Genomic DNA, 20088 nt, shown 5'->3' on the forward strand with positions numbered 1-20088 from the left:
ACAATCACTATCAGTTCAACACCAGACCCTCCACCCTGTTTTTAAACAGCAACTTGCACTTGTACAGAACGGATCTAACAACGAAGCTTTTTCTGTTCCTCTGAATTATGACCCTATAAAACATACAGCTGTAACCCAAAGCTTGCCATGGTTAATGGTGCTAACATTTACAAGTGTAATAAAAAGCAGGTCCCAGTGAAGCAAGTTATCAAAATCGTCGACTGTATTACAAAAACACAAGGTAAATCCATTTGAGGTACTCTGATACCATGGAACAGCAGTTTCTCAGGCTCTTGAAATAATAAAAAAAAAAAGGTTTGCCTGAAGATAAAGGTGAAGGGCTAAATTTTAATGTGTTACCCCATCCTTGTCTGCATCCAAGATCCTATTTCTTATGAACTTAACAGTCCTCAAAAATAACAAAAGTGCTTATTTCTAGGCATGCAAACATTGCCTGTGATTTGCTCGAGTATAGGCAGTGTGACAAAACAGAAAGTCACTTTCATATATTCAGTATCAAGGCAGTATAAACTTCTCCTACCTTTGGTTTGATCCAAGACACATTTAGAAAGGACAAATTAAAAAAAAACAAATGAGTAAAGTATGTGTGATTTCTAAAAATAAAAACACGCTGCTGATTTAAAGACAGTTTCTTGTTTTTTTTTTCAACTCAGTGACATTTTAAAGTGCAATATAGGTGTTTGTTTAGAAATGGTGAACTAAAATTTAAGAAAGTTTCTTCCCACTTAAGGGCAAAAGTAGAAGTTGCAGCATCTCTCCACAAAGATCTGTCTCCAATTGTGAGAGCAGATTACTTGAGAAAACACGATTGTTCTGGTGTTCCCAACATTAGAAGCATCTCACCTTTTTTCTTCATTTCATGCTATTCCCAAATTCTGCTTCATTTTTTCATATACAACATAGCTGATGCTGACAGCTGGAAGCACTTTCATAAAATTAGGGGCTATGCCCCTATAAAGTCCTCGGAGTCCCTCTGTAGCAACAGTTCTTTTAAAGAGACCAACCATGTTTAGCTGTGGAGCTCCTTCCACTAAGGCTAGAACAAAAAGATGATGCGTTACACGACAGTTCTAGTGAGATTAAACATCTTCAGCAAGCATCAAACACCTGGGTGGTGAGCTTACCCTCACCTCTAGGGCCAATGAAGAGATTTTTTTAATCTCAGACATTTCAGAGATATCCATGTGTCTAAATCCCACTGAAAAGCATTATCCAGCTACAATCCTTTGGAAATCTAGGCTCTCATCCTTAGGTCTGTGCACATACCTACCAAACAAAAATCTCAACTATGAAACTGTCTTTATGACATAACCTCCAGAGCAAACATTGTCGTCTACCCTCACAGGACGATGCAAGCCCTGCCATTTAATCTCTAAAATTTAGGAAACATTCTAAATTTTAGAAAAGTGCTCCCAGACTATGGCAGGAGCTGTGGCTGGTAGGCTTGTACGGAATGTGGCTCCCAGAATGTACAGAGCACCAGTATCTGAAATGTTACTTTTGGACAGGGTATGAAGAACAACAATGTTGGAGAAGGGACCAACATGAAGATGAGTTTTTCAGATAAATCCTTGGTTTTCCAAGTTGATTTTTTTTGTATTCCTATGTCTCTGTTACAGCTACCCCAAATGATTCAATTTTGACCATACATAAATGTTTTCAGTACAAGACAACTCACCTTGAGCCTGCATACGTGTTCTGATAAGAGCAAGAGGGTAACTGGCTAACTGCCCACACGTGCTGGAAACAGTACCACATCCCAACAGTACAAAAACACCAGGGTTAGCAGAGCTTGATGCATAGTGTTCTAGCCACGTACTCTTTAAGAGCTGCCAAGGTATAAAATTAAATAGTAAGGCAAGACATCTGCATTCAAAAAAGTAAACAAGTATTTCTTTATTCGTAACAAATTTTAAGGGATCAATCCTGAAAAGCACCAATCTCTCTGCCCAGTCCTACATGCTTATTGTTAAAGTGCACAGGTAAACACCTTAGCACACAGCAAGGACTTAAGCCAGACTACAGCAGGTAGTGCCTAGAAGAGAAAGATCTTTTGATCCAGCAGCAGGAACAGTGACCATATTCTAGACCTGTACTACTTTGTGGGGAGGAGGAGGGAAACACAACTCAGCACTCCACAGGGTGCAATAAAAGCTCACACAGCTGTGCACATTACCCCATGCAGAAACAAGAATGCAAACTGTAGAAAACGTTTTCCATACAGCTTTGAAAATGTTTGCTCAAGCAATTCTGCTGATTACTATTGCAGTGTCATAAAAAGATTAGTCTAGAGTAGAATAAAAATATTGTTTGGGCATCTGAGTTATTTAACATGCTTTGAAGCAACACATAGCATCCAAGGTAGATAAAACATCTTCAGCATTGCTGGTGGGTGTAATAGGTGCAAGTTCCTCTCAAAAACAAAGCCAGTGGTGTTTCAAACTCCTCAGAAAAACTGTCATGCACAGACACAAGGAATTCAGGTTACTATAATCCAATTATAAAGCAGAAAAAACGGCCAAAAATTTATTCAATACCCTAAGTGCAAGATAGGTACCATAATATGAATATCTCATCTGGCTTTCAAGGCCTATATTTACTACAGACTGGGTATGTTCAAGGCTTAGTTAAGTATGCAAGCATGTTGTACTGGCACAGTCTACATAATCCTGTCTTAGTACAGTTCCTGTTTGGTACTGCTGCACGTAAGGGCCCATGTGCACAAGTGCTCCTCCAGGAGGAGCAAACAGAAACATTAAAGTCTAGTAAGATTAGTGCAAAGTCTCATTTGCCCATTCTAAATTGAAAGCAACTCTAATAGTACAAGCATATTGCAAATCTAACTAACAGTGCAGACATTTTAGAGTATTTACACTTGTTGTAAACTGCCAATGACAGCTGCATGCAGTCAGTGATCTGAACTCACCTCATAGACAGCAAGGTCAATGCCAGCATAAGGAATTATGCCTAGAATATTTGGAACGTAGCCTTTATAGAAGGCCTTTGGGCCTTCTCTTTTTAAAATCTTCTTAGCACAGTCAAACATGCCAGAGTATTGCCCTGTTTTACCCACAGCCAATCTGGTCTTTAAAACCTAAAGGGGAAAAAATAGCAGCTTTAATTACATACCTATTTATTAATCTATCTTATATACACAGTATATACCTGCTTATTCAGTTCTCTGGAACTGCTTTGAATTTTGGTGGTTCAAATCTCCCTTGTGATAATTACAGTGAGGTTTTGTTAACAGCAGCTCCTTCAGGTTCTATCCTTACTGCAGAGCACCACACATTACCATACACCAGCTTACAAAATGTTAGCCTTTTTTAATTGCATTTTAGTTTTATTTTCTTGATTAAAACAGGCAGAATTTTGGTCAACTTGAAGGCAACAGTGTGGAGTCAATCCATAACCTCAAGTGTAGATGTCACATTCTCCCACCACCCTGTTCTCAGAGTCAGACACAGGTCCCAGTTGTAATGCAACAGAACTTCAGTTCTGCTACAGACAAGACCACTCCTTGCTTATATATCATGGGAAAAAGATTTATGCCCAATTTAGATAATGCCTGAATATGTATTGAATTTTAAATGTGTTCTTGGATGATTTTTTTCCCTGAACTGGGTTTTATTTAATTGCTTTAAGCAATATTATACAGCCTAATATAAGGAAAAATTACAAGAATCCATTAGAATATAGTATATTCTAAAGTGCATAGCACTGAAATTCTGAAATGAAATCCAAAGTAAAAATAAATTAGGATAGAAGACTATAGAGGAATTCTTACAATACTTTCAAGAGCAAAATGAGGTTTACTTTGGAAATGGACATTTGTCAGAAGCAGGTTCTCTGTTACTTACCTCCATGGGATAAATAGAAGTTTGTGCTGTTGCTCCAGCCAAAGAACCAGATACAAATCTTTCAACAGTGCCTAACTTTCCATCATCCTTAGTGAGTATCTTCTTATACTGTATAGTTAAAACACAAACATCACATGCTTTTTAGGAGCAGCAAGAGTTACTACAAGGTGAGTACAGTACAAAATGTCTTTGCAAGCTGTAGTTTTTCATTTATTTACAGTTCATCTACTAACCTAACAAATCTAGCACTATACTCACTGAAGCTCTGTGCACAAAGATTCTCAAGAATACAATTAACATTCCAGCCTGCACAAATCCTTGACATTAAACACCTCAGTCACCCACAGTACTGTCAGGTGTTCTACAAACAAGCCAACACAACGGTACCCACACTGTGGACCCCAGAAAACAAAGCAGAAGCCAACCCCCCCTGCAGATCCAGTTGTCCAGTGAAAGATGAACTTGAAAGTTCAGAGAGGTGCTTAGAGCTGTACATACTGTGCCATTCCAGGCATAGACACCATCATGCAAGAATGCACCATCATCCCTCAAAAGGCAGAACAAGAGTAAGGAATAATGTGCCCCAGGTTACTCTGTGGCACCAAAATCTGCTGTTCAGTCTTGTAACATCCCCAAGTTTATTTGACTTTTTGTTGCTTTTATTTCATAGTTGTAAAATATGTACAAGATGTGCAATATGTTCATTTAGTCTTACTTGAGGCACTAGCAAGGCCCGGAGAGGAAAAATAAAGCTCATTTAACTACACCAGAAAGGGAGTTCATTTTCCAAAGGAGGATTAGGCCTTAACAAGATGCTTAAAGCTGATTCAGAGGTAAATATAACTCTGAAATCCAGGGTGAGAACATCTTACATGGCACTGTGATATCTGACTTTAAAGAATCCCATGGAAGTTCAGCTACCATAATGTGCTAGGTTTTTGCTAGTTGTCACTTTGAAGCCACAAACCAGACAGGACTGCAGGACCCCACACAAAGCCATGCACACTGGAGGACAGTTAAAAATGTATGACAGATTAAGCTTATTTACAATGCTTATAATACAATAGCAAAATCTGTCTAATATCAAGTATGCTATTAACAGTATGAAGAGACTATTTTAAATCTGGAAGTCACCATAAATTACTGTAACAAAATCCCCAAGAACTCCTATACAATCCAGCAGCGCAAATCATGAACAGTGAGAGTGACTGAGTATTTTATTTCCCATTATGTTCATTTCTGCTTTATCATCCTACCTGTTCATAAGCCCAGAACTTAATAGCTGTTTCAGGAGCTATTTTCACAACATTTACACCATTTCCCCTCCAAAGGGATCGGACACCACCTTCTTTCAACATTTGCTTAAAACCACTGGCTATATTCATTTTGTTTGATTTTGAACCGTGAACCTAAAAAAAAAGCAACCAAAGTCACAGTAAAGAAAACTGCTCTAATTAGATTATAGAACTTATCAGTACTAAATTTGCTACATATTTCAATTAGTAAACCCACATCCACTACTGAAAAATTCTTATTGTAGTGGCACAAGTACTATAATACTTTGCTTATGTTTTTGCCCATACGACTATGGATTGACAATTTTCATGAACACAAAATAGGGAAATCATCCAGACACAACGAGACCCAAAGCTGGCCATCAGTGTTTCCTAAGAGATCTCTAAAAACTGAAGTGATACACTGGAAACCAAAAGTTTTTGAAGATTGCACCTACCTGCATCATGACTTTAAGGCGATCTAACGGCGCTGTACCTGTTCGAGAGACAGCACCAGCCACTCCTCCTGCCAACAGCTGTTTCCACCACTGTCCGGTCTTTTTCTCTTCCTCTGTGAACTCATCTGGAACAGTCAAACTATCTCCTATATCCAACACCTTTTAGAATCCAAAGCAAAGATGTGCAAATAACTATCTCATTCCATCACCTCAATTTTATCAACAGCTCTAATTCCAAATTAACATAACACCTAAGAATATGTAAATAAAGTGCTAGTTAAAAATATATCTAATTTACATTCTATAACTAACTTGCTATAGTTTGCTATTCAATGAAAAGCAGCTTTGAATGACTTCTACAAAGATACTGAGCAGTAACAGCACAGACCCACCATTTCAAAGACTGCACCATCATCATTGAAAATTACAACAAATTTCCTCCTTGCGTATGGGCCAAGCAAAGACATCCTGTCATGATCAGCAGACCTGTACAGTCAGCACTAAAGCTCAAATGCTTCTATGTTGCAGCTAACCTTTCACCAGACAGCCTGCTGGGATTAGTCTGGTAATCTCCTAAGGATGCTAACAAGAGATTTCTCTCTCACGGTATTCATTCACACACATGAGGGATCTCCCTTCCCCCACTCTCCCCAACATTTTAAAGTAACATTTTTATAGCTGATTTTTCAGAATATCCTATTTCCCATAACTGCTGTACGTTGTTGTACAAAATAAGAAGTCTGACTAATGCTTTATACATTTTCTTATCATCAGTTATACTGAAACACACATTTCATTACTTTTCTCAGTTACAAAACTTTGAAATTCCATTAAGGGGTGCACATGTGTATTACCTTCAATTTGATCCAAGAACAACATTACTACAGGCTTTAGTGATGAAATCTCACCTATCACTTAAACATAGTCTTTGCTCTTAAATGTAACTTATAACCATGGTATGTAAGAAAAAATACACTGTAATAATGCAAACCCAGTATTACACATAAATTAAACTTACAAAAAGAGCAAGACTGTTTTAATAACTGATAAGTAACTGCCCAGAAAGCATGTTAACTGCTAAACCTTTTATACTACTGCTGGTTTTAATTGTAGACACTACATCCCTAATTTATTATGTGCTCCCTATCTGTAGGCAGAATACTGTTTGGGTCACTTGGCACACAGAAATTGTAGAATTCAAACTATAAATATAGCCACTGGACAAAGAGGATAAGCACCAACTATTCTGGATACTGAACATGGAACAGATTAATTGGAAAATCCTTTCATCTTTGACATTTGTGGTTTCCAAGTAAGGTGTCATCAGTTGCTCAACTACACGGAAATATCAAAAGATCACTCAGAACTCTCAAAATATAAATTCAGCATTCTTAGGGATATTATACATATCTGCCAGGGTTTAAAGCTTGTGTCTACTGAGACCTAAATGCAATTAAGAAAAAGAAAGCTACATTTGAGGGTGCATAACAGAAAGGCCACAGCTACCAACTCATAATAATACTATGGCAGAGCAGCTATCTGCTTGGAGAGTCTGGCAGCAATTAAAATTTTACAACAAAAACAGAACTGGAAGAGCTGTCAGTGCCAGCCAGGCTGGGAGGTCTCACATCTGCTCTTATCTGAAACACCAGCTGTGTTGCTGCAGAGCTGGATTTTGCTTGCTGTGATAACTGGGTCATCAGCTGACTGCAACACTCTAAGGTCACAAAACACTCCCAAAATCATTTCTTGAGGGTAACTAATGACATTCCATAACAAAAAAATAATTGATATTATATTTAATAATAGTAATAAGAAGCATTTTATTAAAGCAAAGGTTTTCTCCACTAAGTAAGCTGGGACCAGGACTATTTGGTCTCATAGTATGCTTCAAGTGCTTTCTCCAGCAGAGAGCTAACTCCCTCTTGGCAAGCATTCCTGAACTGAGGCAGTACAGTGTGAAACACTCAAAGCTTTCAGGTCTCATAAACTGCTTTTTATTATGGAAATGCTGACTAATGCCTGGAGATATAAATGGTCTCACTATATGCAAAGAAATCTTTACCTAATTTATTTATTTAACCCAATAATCTACAGGAAGGCTATTTAGCAAATAGGATTACTATTGGTTTACTTACTTAATTATTGTTCACAAAAGTCACTTCACTGAGGTGACAAGAGCTTCATTCAATAACTTAAAAACACTGGAGAGCCTATTGCTGTATATTCTGCCAGATTAAATTCTGTAGCACAAAAGAGTGCAAGAACATGTGCACAGAAAATCATCACTAAAGACTCCAGCGATTTTATCATAATAAATGCAAGTACTAATTTCAACATAAGAAACAGTTTAAGTGTCTATATAGTTTGTTTCAACAAATCAAAAGCACTGAACGTCATAATGTACTGTAACGTGAGCAGAAACACATTGAATACTCTGGTTATTGTGTTTCTGTGGAGTATCTCCAAAGGAGGAAAAGTATTCTGTCCTAAGATGTACTGGTAATGATTTGCAAAGTTTAGATGACCTTCTTTGTTCACAAGAAACTCATATGACACTCTCCTGCTTGTAAATGGAAGAGCATGAAGTGAAAAGGAAAACCAATCTTAAACACAGATACGCTCGAAATAGAACAAGTGTGAAGCTGTTACACTCAATATTGCACATTAACACTGCAGAGATGAACTTCAAAGCTGTGCTGAGTCCAGAGAAGTTGAACTTACAGTGGAATGTTTCCAATATCGAATTATTTCCTCAATGTCTGTAGCTGGGTTAAACATAAAATGATCCCTCCACTCATTCCAGTCTACTGTCATTGTCCCATCAGCATCAATACTGAAAAATATTGAACAAAACTATATTAGGAAATAGTAGCAGGGATGGAGTTTTGTTCTGGTTTTCTTGCCTTTTTCCTCACCCCTCTTTTCTTTAACATTTTGTCCACCACATCAGTGACAACTGACTGTCAATTCCATACGGAAACTTTAATGCTGGATCTGCCACAGCCTTTGATTACTATGCTTTTCTTATCCAAATGCATCTGACATGCTCCATTTAAAACATAATGAAACTCTTCATTCTATCAACAAAGTTTACAGGGAAAAGAAACAGCAGCCTCTTCCCAGGACTCCAATAGTGACTACCAACATCTTTTAAAGTTATAATCCCATTTACCCTGTCTTCTGAATTGCAAAAATGTAATAATTAACAATACAAAGAAGCTTAAAATACTTCAAGAAATAATAATTCCTGACCTTTGCAGGATCTTTTGTGCCTGTTTTTCTGAAATGTTTATACCCAATATCTTGAGGGACTGGACAACTTCTGATGCCTCAATTTTTCCTTGAAACATTAAAAGAAAGACATGTTTAAAACAAAGATCTTAATACCCTTATCACCTTGGAGCTCACTAGGTTCCATTGTAACACCTGTATAATAGCAAAGATATTTTAAAAATCAAATTAAACACACATGATGTATTTTGATTGCCTACTACAAGGACTGAGCAAAGATAAGTACATTAAAATCACACAACCAAACAGGATGCAAACATTCAGTTCACTCAAAACTGGTTTATCTCTAACAGCTAGAAATGGTTAGAAATTTCCTTATAGTTTCTCCACCTGGGGAACAAAGAGCCCCAGATCAATGAACCTGGATGATAACATAAAAGAAAAACACTATAATAATTTATTTTTTCAATTTATGGCAAACTACAATTATAATCCTGTTCAGGGGGAAAAAAAGTAAGGGTTCCATATTCACAACATTTTGTTTCCAGTTCACACAAAGAACAAAAATGAAAATACTTTTACTGCACAATATCTTCAAACAATGTCTGAACAACTAAAATAAATCAAGGCATACCATCGTTGTTTTTGTCCAGGCTCTTAAATGCCAGTTTCATCTTTTTCTCATGTTCTTTAAGATACTGCATAAATTCTTCAAAATCCAGCTGTCCATCCTGGTTAATATCTCCAGCTTTAAAAATTTTCTGCGGAGAGAAAATTCAGCATTTGACTTTTTCCAAATTACAGCAGGTCACAAAGCCTCATGGCACAGCCCTGGCTTTAAGAAAATATACCGATCAGTCTTTGGGAGTCAAGTCAGGCAAGCACCCAAGCACACACTTCAGAGCTGTATTTTGTTTTCAGAATTTAACACACTCAGTATTTCCGTGAAGAGAGGAAACAGCAGCAAATAAAGATTTAAGAAAGCATTATTTATTATTTACCAACTTTCCTATGAAGAGATTCAAGGTTTCTTACTAGCACTGGCAAGTTATACCTACAGGTATCAAATGATTTGTGGAGGAAAAGGTGGGGAAGAGGACAAAATCATGACAGAGGACAAGCTCAAGCCTGTGAGTTTCCTTGTTACACATGAAATTTGTCAGTATGCCAGTGAAATTAAGCAAACAGAATCTTGACCATCTTCTTAATCCAGTGGTCTATTAATTACTAATTATAAAGATAAAAACACAAATAAGAATGAACTATTTAACTGCTGACCAAAAAAAACCACAGATCTTGTCCTCGCCCCTGCAAGGCTAGCTCTTCCAGGCCCAGAGTCTGAGAGCACAGGGCTCTCCTCTCTGAAATGAAGTCCAGGCTAAAATTTTAAACAAACTTGTCACAAATAGAAACACAGTTGTCTTCCATTTTTGCAACTACATCTACATGTAAAATTAACTATAAACTGAATGCCTGGTATACAATCCCCAGGAACCAAGTCTGAAACACAGCCCAGGCAGACAATTCACCACCAAAACAAAGGGCCAGAAAATGTCACCATCGCTGAGTGTGAAAACATACTCGTTAAAAAAGGGAAATTAGAGCAGCCCAAGAATCAGCCTGTGATTCCTCTTCAAAGGCAAAGCCCCGAGAAGAGCAAAGCACAGGCTAACAAGCTCTGCAGGGTTTATTGGGCTTTAGGCCAGAGCAAGGGCAGCTCCACTCACGAGGGCTGCAGAGGCAATGCCCAGAGCACAGTGCCACAGCCACTTCCATCTGCTCCGCGCACTTGCCCAGCACTGCCCTCAGCTCTGGCAGCACACGCAGGAAGTGCCACCCCAAGCCCTGCTCCAGCACACGAGATTTAAGGGAAAATTGTCTTATCTCTTCATTTTGCCACTGGTCCTTGTGGCTTCCCCCAATGTGTGAAATCCCAGGGGGCCAGCACTCTGTGAATGCAGACAGGAGACCAACCTGACAGCAAAATCTCTTTAACTAACTTGCAGTAAGTTTCAGAGCACTTCAGGTTACAACGTAAAGCATATGCCAAAAATTCTTCCAAATATCTCCTATCTGGCAGACTGCCTTGTACAACTGTAGTTTCTGAATAAAGTAACACTCAACAAGAATTGCATGGCCGTTCTAATCTGCAAAATCTGGTTGTAATATTTTTGCTTACTCCGCTTTAATGAATAGAAGTCCTCAAAGGACCAAAGTCCAGCAAGTTCTACCCGACAGCAACTAATCATCAAGGAAGCTGAACTGGTGTATTTGTTAAAGGTGTCTGAAAAAACCTGAAGATATCTGATTGCATTTATGTTGCCTCCTTCATCTTTCCTATCCCTCTACAAAAAGTAATGTGCTTTTACATTTCTTCTCAAAAATCCAAAAATCATAAGATGATCAGAGATTTCCCAACAAAATGGAGGGAAACAATGTGGTATGCCCCAGTGAAATGACCAAATTATTTACCTCCCATAATACATCAAGATGTGCACAATAAAGTCAACAATACTACATATCCAGATAAAGGTGTTTGGTACCAGCTTTGAAAAACAGTGTTCTTAGTACAGTCATAAGTCCAGCTTGATTGTAATTTCTATTAATAGCCTGTCAACAAAGATGTACTCATCAATTCAGTTTCATGCCCCTGTCAATATGGTTAGAGCTGTTCAGAACTTCCCATTAGAGAAAACATTAGTTTACATTTATGGGAGTTTATGGATGCGCTCCTGACCACGACCTACTAACAAGAAATCAAGAAAGGCTAATAGATTAATCATTCAAAAAACCCACAAACAAACAAAAAACTAACCAAAACCTACCATTAAAAATTACTCTAGCCCCAAGAGTCCCCCCCTCAAACACACTGCAGTCTCAACCCATCTTTTACTCCACACACAGCACCTTTGCCACCAAGTCAAAGAATCCTGCCTAGGCCACCTGCTACTGAGGAGAGGTAACTTACTCTCATACTCACTTTGAGTGAGTTCTAGCCAACACAAATTGTTACTGTTCCATACTACTATCTGAAATACATAAACCAAAATGCAGAACAAAAAAAAGTGGTTTTCTGGCTCACAGATATAACCAAACCTGAACTAAATTATAATGACAAAACCACCACCACTGAGGATGATGTGAGCTGAAGAAAAATGGAAATTCCTAGAAGTTTAGAGAGCTGGCACTTTCTGTGTGTGCAGGGAGGCACCTTTCGGTTCATCTGCCGAAGAAATGGATTTCGTACTGCAACAACTAGCAAAGGAGAAGCACATATTCTCCATCCCCTACTTCTCTTTTGACAGTTATTTTCCGGACTTCAAACCAGTTGCAGCCACTCTCAGTGCAGCAGAGGGACAAAAAACAAGGACCGAAAACCTATGGTTTCCTCAGCAGGCACACGCATTTTTCTCTCAGTACAAATCTAAAAGTTCATACAAACAAAAGCCTCTTGCTGTCTATGAAATGAACTTATTATGTGGGTGTTAAAGTTTCAGATTAAAATCAGTAATTTGCAAGTTTGTGGAACAAACAGGAACACTGAAAGAAGCTTGTCTTCCACTTGGCGGGCAGAAACTTCCTCATGGGGGTTATATACTCCACAGGCACAGCCAGCAGGAAGACACATCCTTGATTCTGTGGGGAGCCTGGCACACTAAGTCCTAGGTACAAACTGCCCATTCACAACATCAAATAGTAATTGAGGTTGGAAGGAGCCTCTGGAGACCTCTGAGCTCAGCCCTGGCTTAAAGCATATCTAATTAGGTCTAATTAGATCAGGCTGTGCAGCACCACACCAAACTGAGTCTTGGACATCTCCAAGGATGGAGATTCCACAGCCTCCACAAACAAACTGTTCCATCATTCCATCACCCCCCTTCAGTGCAACAATGAATCCAACTCTGCTATGCTGCACTTAATATACTACCGCATTTTGTACAATTACAGCCACTTGTCACTCTGCCACTGCCTGGTTCAGCAACTTCTGTGATGGAGGAGAACTGGATGCATTTTAGAACAGGCATGCTTACAACAATAGAGCAGGAACCAAACTAGATGCCAATACTCACCTGGAAGTCCTGGGAAACAACGTTCAGCATGTGTGCCACATAAAACCTGCCATTTCTTGTTACAGACTTACTGTGGGATCACCTCACCCTTACACAGGCCCAGACCCAAGAGGAAAACAAAACCTGCCATTTCTTGTTAGAGACTTACTGTGGGATCACCTCACCTTTACACAGGCCCAGACCCAAGAGGAAAAGGCTTATTTTTCAAGGCACACAATTTCTTGTCTCATGGTCTAAAAACTGTAACCCCAAGCAATAAGGATAATACACTAGATAAAATGAAATGGTGACCATGTGAAGAATTGCCAATTGCTGATAAAGACAGGAAGACACCTTAGATGATGGCATGACCCAGCAATGTGCACTGAGAGCCCAGAAAGCAAACCATGCCCTGGGCTACATCAAAAGAAGCATAACTAGCAGCATGAGGGAAGTGATTCCATCCCTCTATCCTGCCCACATGAGACCCTACCTGGAGCACTGTGTCCAGCTCTGGGGTCCTCAGCACAGTAAAGACACAGACCTGTTGGAGCAGGTCCAGAGTAGCCCAAGAAGATCAGAGGGCTGGAACACCTCTCCTATGAGGTTCCTATGACACTGTGATCTTTCCTTTTAATGCTACAGGCCTTCACATATACCCACCACTGAAATGCTCCCATGCTGACCTATTTGGCCATGACACTCTCGCCTTTTTCTTTTTTGCTTGTTTGGGTTTTTTTAAATTCTGCTACTTTTGTTCTTTTGCTGCTGTATTTTTTGTTAACAGACCTGCTTTCAAAGTCCTGCATAGCCAGGCAACACCAATGTGGGAGGTAACGAGTAGACTGAAATGCTGAAGATATTTTTTAAAAAAATTCTGAATTACATAAATCATGTTGCAGTGTGGAATTCCTACTCCTCCAGAAGACCTCTGTATTTGGTGTGGAAATGTAAGCCAGCAGGTCTGTTGGAAAAAAAAGTTACTGACAGGCTTTACATACAAGTAAAAAATCCTGACCCTCTGTAAGGATCCTGATGAATTATTAGATTACTTTGTGCCAAAGTTATGAACTTTAACACATTCATAGCTGCAATGTAAAGACAAAGAATGCAAGACACTAGAAATCTTAATGCCTTTATGTAGACTTTTAAATTCAGTTTAATTTTTACATTATTACTGTCAGTATTTGTGTATTGTGCATAAGCCTTCCCATTTACAAAACCAAACTCTGTGTGGAAGGTGAGGCTGCTGAGTACAAATGATTACCAGTCGCCTATTCATCACCCTGTTATTTCAGCTAACTAATAGAATGTAAAGAATATTTGCAAGGAAATGATTCATCAAGAAGTTACTGGGTGTTTCTGGCTTCCTATCATGCTATCTACAAGACACAAGCACAGCACAGCACTTAAAGATACGTAATTGGAGCAAGTGGCAGTTATTTGTTCTGCAACCTGCAACCAGAGTTACAAAGGGCACAGTTACAAATACTGCATAGAAGGAACTCCAGCACCACAGTAAGGACATGATTGTCTTTGGATAGTCACAGATTTCACTGTAGTATTATTGAAAGTCAAATCCAGTCACAGCTGAAGTGTACACAACTCTCTTTACTGGACACATACCCAACAACAGTCCTCTTCCTATTTATATCTGCCAACACAAATTTATGCAGACAATAACCCCAAAATCAGCAGTAAAGATTTTTCAAGTCAGCCATGTCAAACTACATCAGTTGGGAGACAAATTCAGCATAAAGGGAAAGGGCCTGAGGATGTGTTCACACAGCATTATAACGCAGCGAGTCCACACGATGCTAACGAACTAGACACTTAACCTCCAGGAATCCAACACAACTCTGCATTTGAGCAAAAGAGTAATTTGCACTGCCTCCAAAGGTCTGCCAACTTGTCCAAATTCTGCATTCATATTTATTCACTTGCCTCCAAAGGCTACTACCAACATGTAAACAGCACCCTTTAACCCTGCCACAGACAGACATTGAGTCCCCCACTCCAGCACAGCAGACTTGCACTCGTGACAGTAGCAAATGTTGCCATCAGCTGTAGAGCTTCCCCTTCCTGTTCTTTGTCCTAAGCACTGCTTGCCCCTGCAGCAGGACAGCACTAGCAATGGTCTTCTCACTGGTCCGTTTCAGGTACCAGAATCTTTAGAAAACGAGACTAAAAAGGGCAAGATGCAAGTTGTATCCTCTCCCAGCATGCCTTGGAGAAGCTGCTCCCTCAGGACCTGGACAAACTCTCTCAACTCATAGCTATGAATTAAATTTCAAGAATCTGAAACAGCAGACATGGAAGATGCAAACTATTCCTTGTACTTTCATTCAACATTCCTTGCAAGTTACACTGGCATTTTGGACTTTGAACATACTTGGTAGGCAAACTTTTCTCATTAAGTAAGATAGCTCTGCTACAGAGACCTCCCCACCTTAGTCATCTCAAAAGATGTCTCAGTTTACCTTGTGTGTTTGTATAGGGCACACTGCTGTCTCAAGACAGGGACTTAGCAAAGCATTTTAACATGCAGTTAAGAGATCTCTCAGAGGTGAGGCTCCCCATATTTAAGAATTCTTGGCATTCTTGCATTTTGCAGCAGCAGGAGGAAGAATTAATCCTTCACTATACCCTGCCACTCTTCAGGAAAAAAAAACCCTATCAAGTTAGTATTAAAAAATAACTCATTTTATCTCCTTGGATGTTTAAAGTGTCATGAAAACAAACTTAAGATTCATCTTGTTCTTTCATATGGGGACTTGAAGACTACAGTGTATATCAGTTCTGAAGCTGTACACATAGAAATTAAATACTGACTCACGAGTTTGCTTACAACTGAAGTCATATACATCACTGAAGATATTTTAGGCATTTCACAATTAAGTCCCCATAACCAGACATACCCATCACACCTATTATGACCAAAAAAGGGATGTTTAAAGGAACCAAATGGTTCCAGTTTTCTATAATCACGTGCTGTGACATCTGTTTTGGTAAAAAGCTGAGGATGCCTGACTACTTTCAATCTATAGCACTAATTTTTTGGCAGACTATTAAGGTGAGAGAAAATGGCACACAGACAAGGAATTGCTGAAGCTTCTAAGACTGTGAATCTGCATATCATGTATGATAATTTCTAAGAGTAGATACAGTGTGATAGAAAATGCCCATGTATCTTCTTCGAAGCTGCCAAATTTACTAATGTTTTTTTCTATGTTTCTAGCCAAACTACAACACAATGAAGAAGTTTCACTTAACTTGGTCTAATAGCCTTCTAATTGTGCCACGTATGGGAAGTTATCAAAATTAAGAAAAGTGCTAAAATCTTAATAAAGCAGTGGAGAAATATTCACGGACATATTTAACTCAGTCACTAAACAAGCGTGTGCTTTCTGGACTACGAACTGCTACGATAAGTTCAAGCTCTGAAATATTATCCAGCTGTACTTTTTAGAGGCCAGAGAAAAGCACAGAAGAAACCAATACACACCTGGCCCTGTTCTCACCCATCCTCTCATGCTGAGGCACAGCAGTGGAACACAGCAAAGGGACCTGCCTCGTTCAGCTTCTGCTGAATTTCCTATGGTTTCTGAATTTCCTATGGTTTTAATGCAATAGTTCAAGTGTTCCGAGTACTTTTAGACGTGGTTTGACTAGAATCTTCATAAACATAGTTGATTACTCTAAACAGACCACATTCTGATTGTTGAGAATTTAGTCTCATTCGGCCTTGTCTCCACCACACCAAGGTGTCTCATCACACTGCTTCTTGATCTAAAGAAGCCTTAACACAGCCAAAGACTTATGTCAAAAGCTTACAGAGAGTCAGTCCAAATAAGATCATTATACTGTTTCCAGAATGTAGTTATTCATTTCCATAACATTTTCCTACTTCTAGCTGAAGGACAAAATGTATAAATAGCACCTGGATTTGAAGGCTTGGCTGTTCCTAACCCAAACTGAAATTTGAAATATGGGGTTCACCTCCTACGGGTTTACTGTAAGGACTGAATGCGACAGAAGGAAAGGATGAACAAAAATAGTATTTCACATAACCACTCACACCATTTATGGCTCTCCCGCCTACAAGACTCACAGCATTGTGAAGACATGGGATGAGATCATTTGAGATCTGATCCCAGCATCTATTTTGTGTCTCTACTGATCAAAGTCACTGTACAATAGCTGTTAATATTGCCTGTAGAGCAGCATTTGATACTGTCAGCACACTGAATTCCTGCATAGGTGTTGACGTATTATAACGGGAATCTTTTGCAAGGCTTTGCAAAGTTACCCATTCCTGGCGGGTAATATGCAACAATATAAAACTGGAGCCCTCCTGGCAGCCTCCAAGCACCATGCATTCCAGATTTTCCAGTGGTTTACATTTGTCTGTCAGATACTGACAGAAGGCAGGTCAAGTAGAACACAAAGTCAGGAGCTTCTGTCATGTTGTGCTATGATGCTGTGCTATGGGGAAAAAATTGTTCTTCCTTAGAGGGACATGCAACCTACCTCCAAAGCTTACCACAGGGACTCACATCAGTTCTCGTACCTACAATACTACTTCCCCTAAAAGAGTGTCTCATCATACATTAAATATTAATGCACCTGTCAAGACAACTGATGAAAGCTGAAATGAAAAGAGCGTACCATAGTCCATTACTCAAATGGATAGTAGCTTTGTATCCCTTAAAAACATGCATATTCCTTCTGGAGAGGAACTGCATTTAAAGACAAAAGAGCAAATACTAATAGCACAAACACTAATGTAACTGTGAAGATGGCGACTTTGGATCAGACTTGGCAGTGAAATGCAGTAACTCTCCAGGAGTTTACCATGAAGCAGCTGTGCCCCCCAGAAGAACAGTGACCAACACTCCCAGGTACACGGATTTCATCCCACATGTCAGAAGCCAACCCCACAAGACATTTTTGGAAATCTAACCCAGACCTGCATCTAGAACATAACAACAGTGCAAGGCTTGAGACTCTGACCCTGGCACCGAAGCCTGGTCTGCTCTACGATATCCTAAGGTCTGCCCATACCACAGTGCCACTACACTCTCTTATTATATGCAGTCTAGTTATTAACAGTTACATATAACTATTCTAGTTCCTAGTTCAAACTGTGCCCACCACTGAGTTTAAAATAGTGAGCATAGTGAAGTTTCAGTGCATTCCAACAATTCCAACCCCTCCCAAATGTAAAACATGACTCATGGCTTCTTCTGTTTACTCTGTGTTTCCTAAGCAACTAAGGCAGCAGTTCTTGCCCCCTGTATCATCCAGGTACATCTAGCTTATCTCTATTTCATGGGTTTCACTTTCAGTTTATCCTCAAGCAACTGAGAACAATTTGACAGCTACTCAGATGTGCACTATTAATGAAAGGCATCACACTGATCTTGAGAAAGAACTGGGAACTTAAAAGTTGCCAGAACTTCAGCAGCACACCTCTTGTGACTCGGGTCTTCAGTGAATTATGTGGGACGACCACCTTTGTTCAACACCAGGAAATCAGCTGGTCACCTGTTTCCCCATTGTTCAATCCAAGTAAAAACTCCAAATGGTTTCAAACTGGTACAACAGGTTTACAACAATGTGTGTATAATGTGTGACATGTTCCTAACTAGCATGCACCCTTTGTGACAGTGCCTATCACACCACAACCCAGACAGCAGTGTGGCTTCTGCAGTGATCAGTTGGACTATTACACTCCTTGCATCAGCACTGTGACCTCAAAAGTAAAACAAGTAAAAACTCCAAATGGTTTCAAACTGGTACAACAGGTTTACAACAATGTGTGTATAATGTGTGACATGTTCCTAACTAGCATGCACCCTTTGTGACAGTGCCTATCACACCACAACCCAGACAGCAGTGTGGCTTCTGCAGTGATCAGTTGGACTATTACACTCCTTGCATCAGCACTGTGACCTCAAAAGTAAAACTTGAGTCACGGTGTGGCTTCTGCAGTGATCAGTTGACTATTACACTCCTTGTATCAGCACTGTGACCTCAAAAGTAAAACTTGAGTCACCAAGCATAGCACTGCAATGCTGCCACTAGCAGCTCTGACCTGCTACCAAAAGAGAAACTTCTCTGAATTATTTTCATTAATCCCCAGGGATCAGCATATAAAATCATTCCATGCGCAGTCCTGCAAGCATAAGCATTTGTGTGGTAAGGCAAGTCTGCCCTGAAAAGACTTGCATAGGTTCAGTTAAGCTGAGCAGATACAGGTGAGATCTGTGTGAGAGCTGTGATGTTACTCTAACAGTTCTGTTTGTTTCAGTACACAGAATGGGTCAATTCCACTGCTGTGCCTGTAGTAGCAATTGCATACTTTCTGAAAGAGGTTGAGGAAAATGAACTTAAATTTTGACTCCAGTGTTAAGAAACACATTGGGTCAGCAATTCAGGGACCTTACACTAATTGTGGGACACTCAGACAATTATTCCCCACGGTCTTATTATTTGGTCTCTATTTTAACTCCTTTTGGTATATTTGACTCTTTGTGCCACACACTTAAAGAGAAAAGTATCCAGCAGGCCTCTTGAGTTGAATGGTGTTTATGCAAAAGTATAAATGAAGCACACTTTCACTTCTACACTGCTGGGGCTTTGTGGTATCTGCCACAGCCCATGCCAAGAAGAACCATTTCCATACCTGTGTCATAAAGGACAGCCAGCTGATAAAGGAGAACTGAAACTACAACCTACAGCTACACCTTTACTTACCTGCTGCCCAAAGCAAGCCTTAATTCCCTCGGATCTAGATGACACACAGAAGGAGTGACAAAAAGCAGTAAATTACCATCCTTTCTCATGTTCCAGGAGGACAACAAGCAGTAAATTATCACGCTCGGGGAGACCAACTTCATCCCGCCCGAGGAGGAACGCGCTACCAAGGACCACCCAGCCGTGACTCAAAGGATGTCAGAAATCTACACAGGATGACGAGCACACCCATTTGGCGACAGCGCTCGGGACCCTTCACCTACAACCCGAGGCACAGCTCGGCCCTGCAGCAGGAACAGGCAGCACAAACCAGGCCCGAAGCAGGAGCCGATCAAACCCAGGGAAGATCCTCCAACCCCAGCGCTCTCACCTCCTCCGCCTCCTTCCCCAGCGGGATGCCCATGGCTCGCAGGCCTGTCTGCAGCTCGGCGAT

At 39.8% G+C, this 20088-nt stretch overlaps 1 protein-coding gene across 1 annotated transcript; it reads right to left on the minus strand.

Annotated features, from left to right (window-relative positions):
* Nucleotides 1-765: 765 nt before the first annotated feature.
* Nucleotides 766-20085, minus strand: SLC25A24 (solute carrier family 25 (mitochondrial carrier; phosphate carrier), member 24; the record flags this gene model as incomplete). The annotated part of the gene is made up of 10 exons (XM_009078809.1): nucleotides 766-1057; nucleotides 1700-1850; nucleotides 2948-3115; nucleotides 3882-3989; nucleotides 5138-5290; nucleotides 5614-5772; nucleotides 8338-8449; nucleotides 8869-8956; nucleotides 9482-9608; nucleotides 20026-20085. Coding segments are annotated over 10 exons (1305 nt in total), but the record flags the coding sequence as incomplete, so codon positions are not given.
* Between the last annotated feature and the right edge of the window lie 3 nt (nucleotides 20086-20088).

Source organism: Acanthisitta chloris, unplaced genomic scaffold, assembly GCF_000695815.1.
Source record: "Acanthisitta chloris isolate BGI_N310 unplaced genomic scaffold, ASM69581v1 scaffold9397, whole genome shotgun sequence".
NCBI lineage: Eukaryota > Metazoa > Chordata > Aves > Passeriformes > Acanthisittidae > Acanthisitta > Acanthisitta chloris.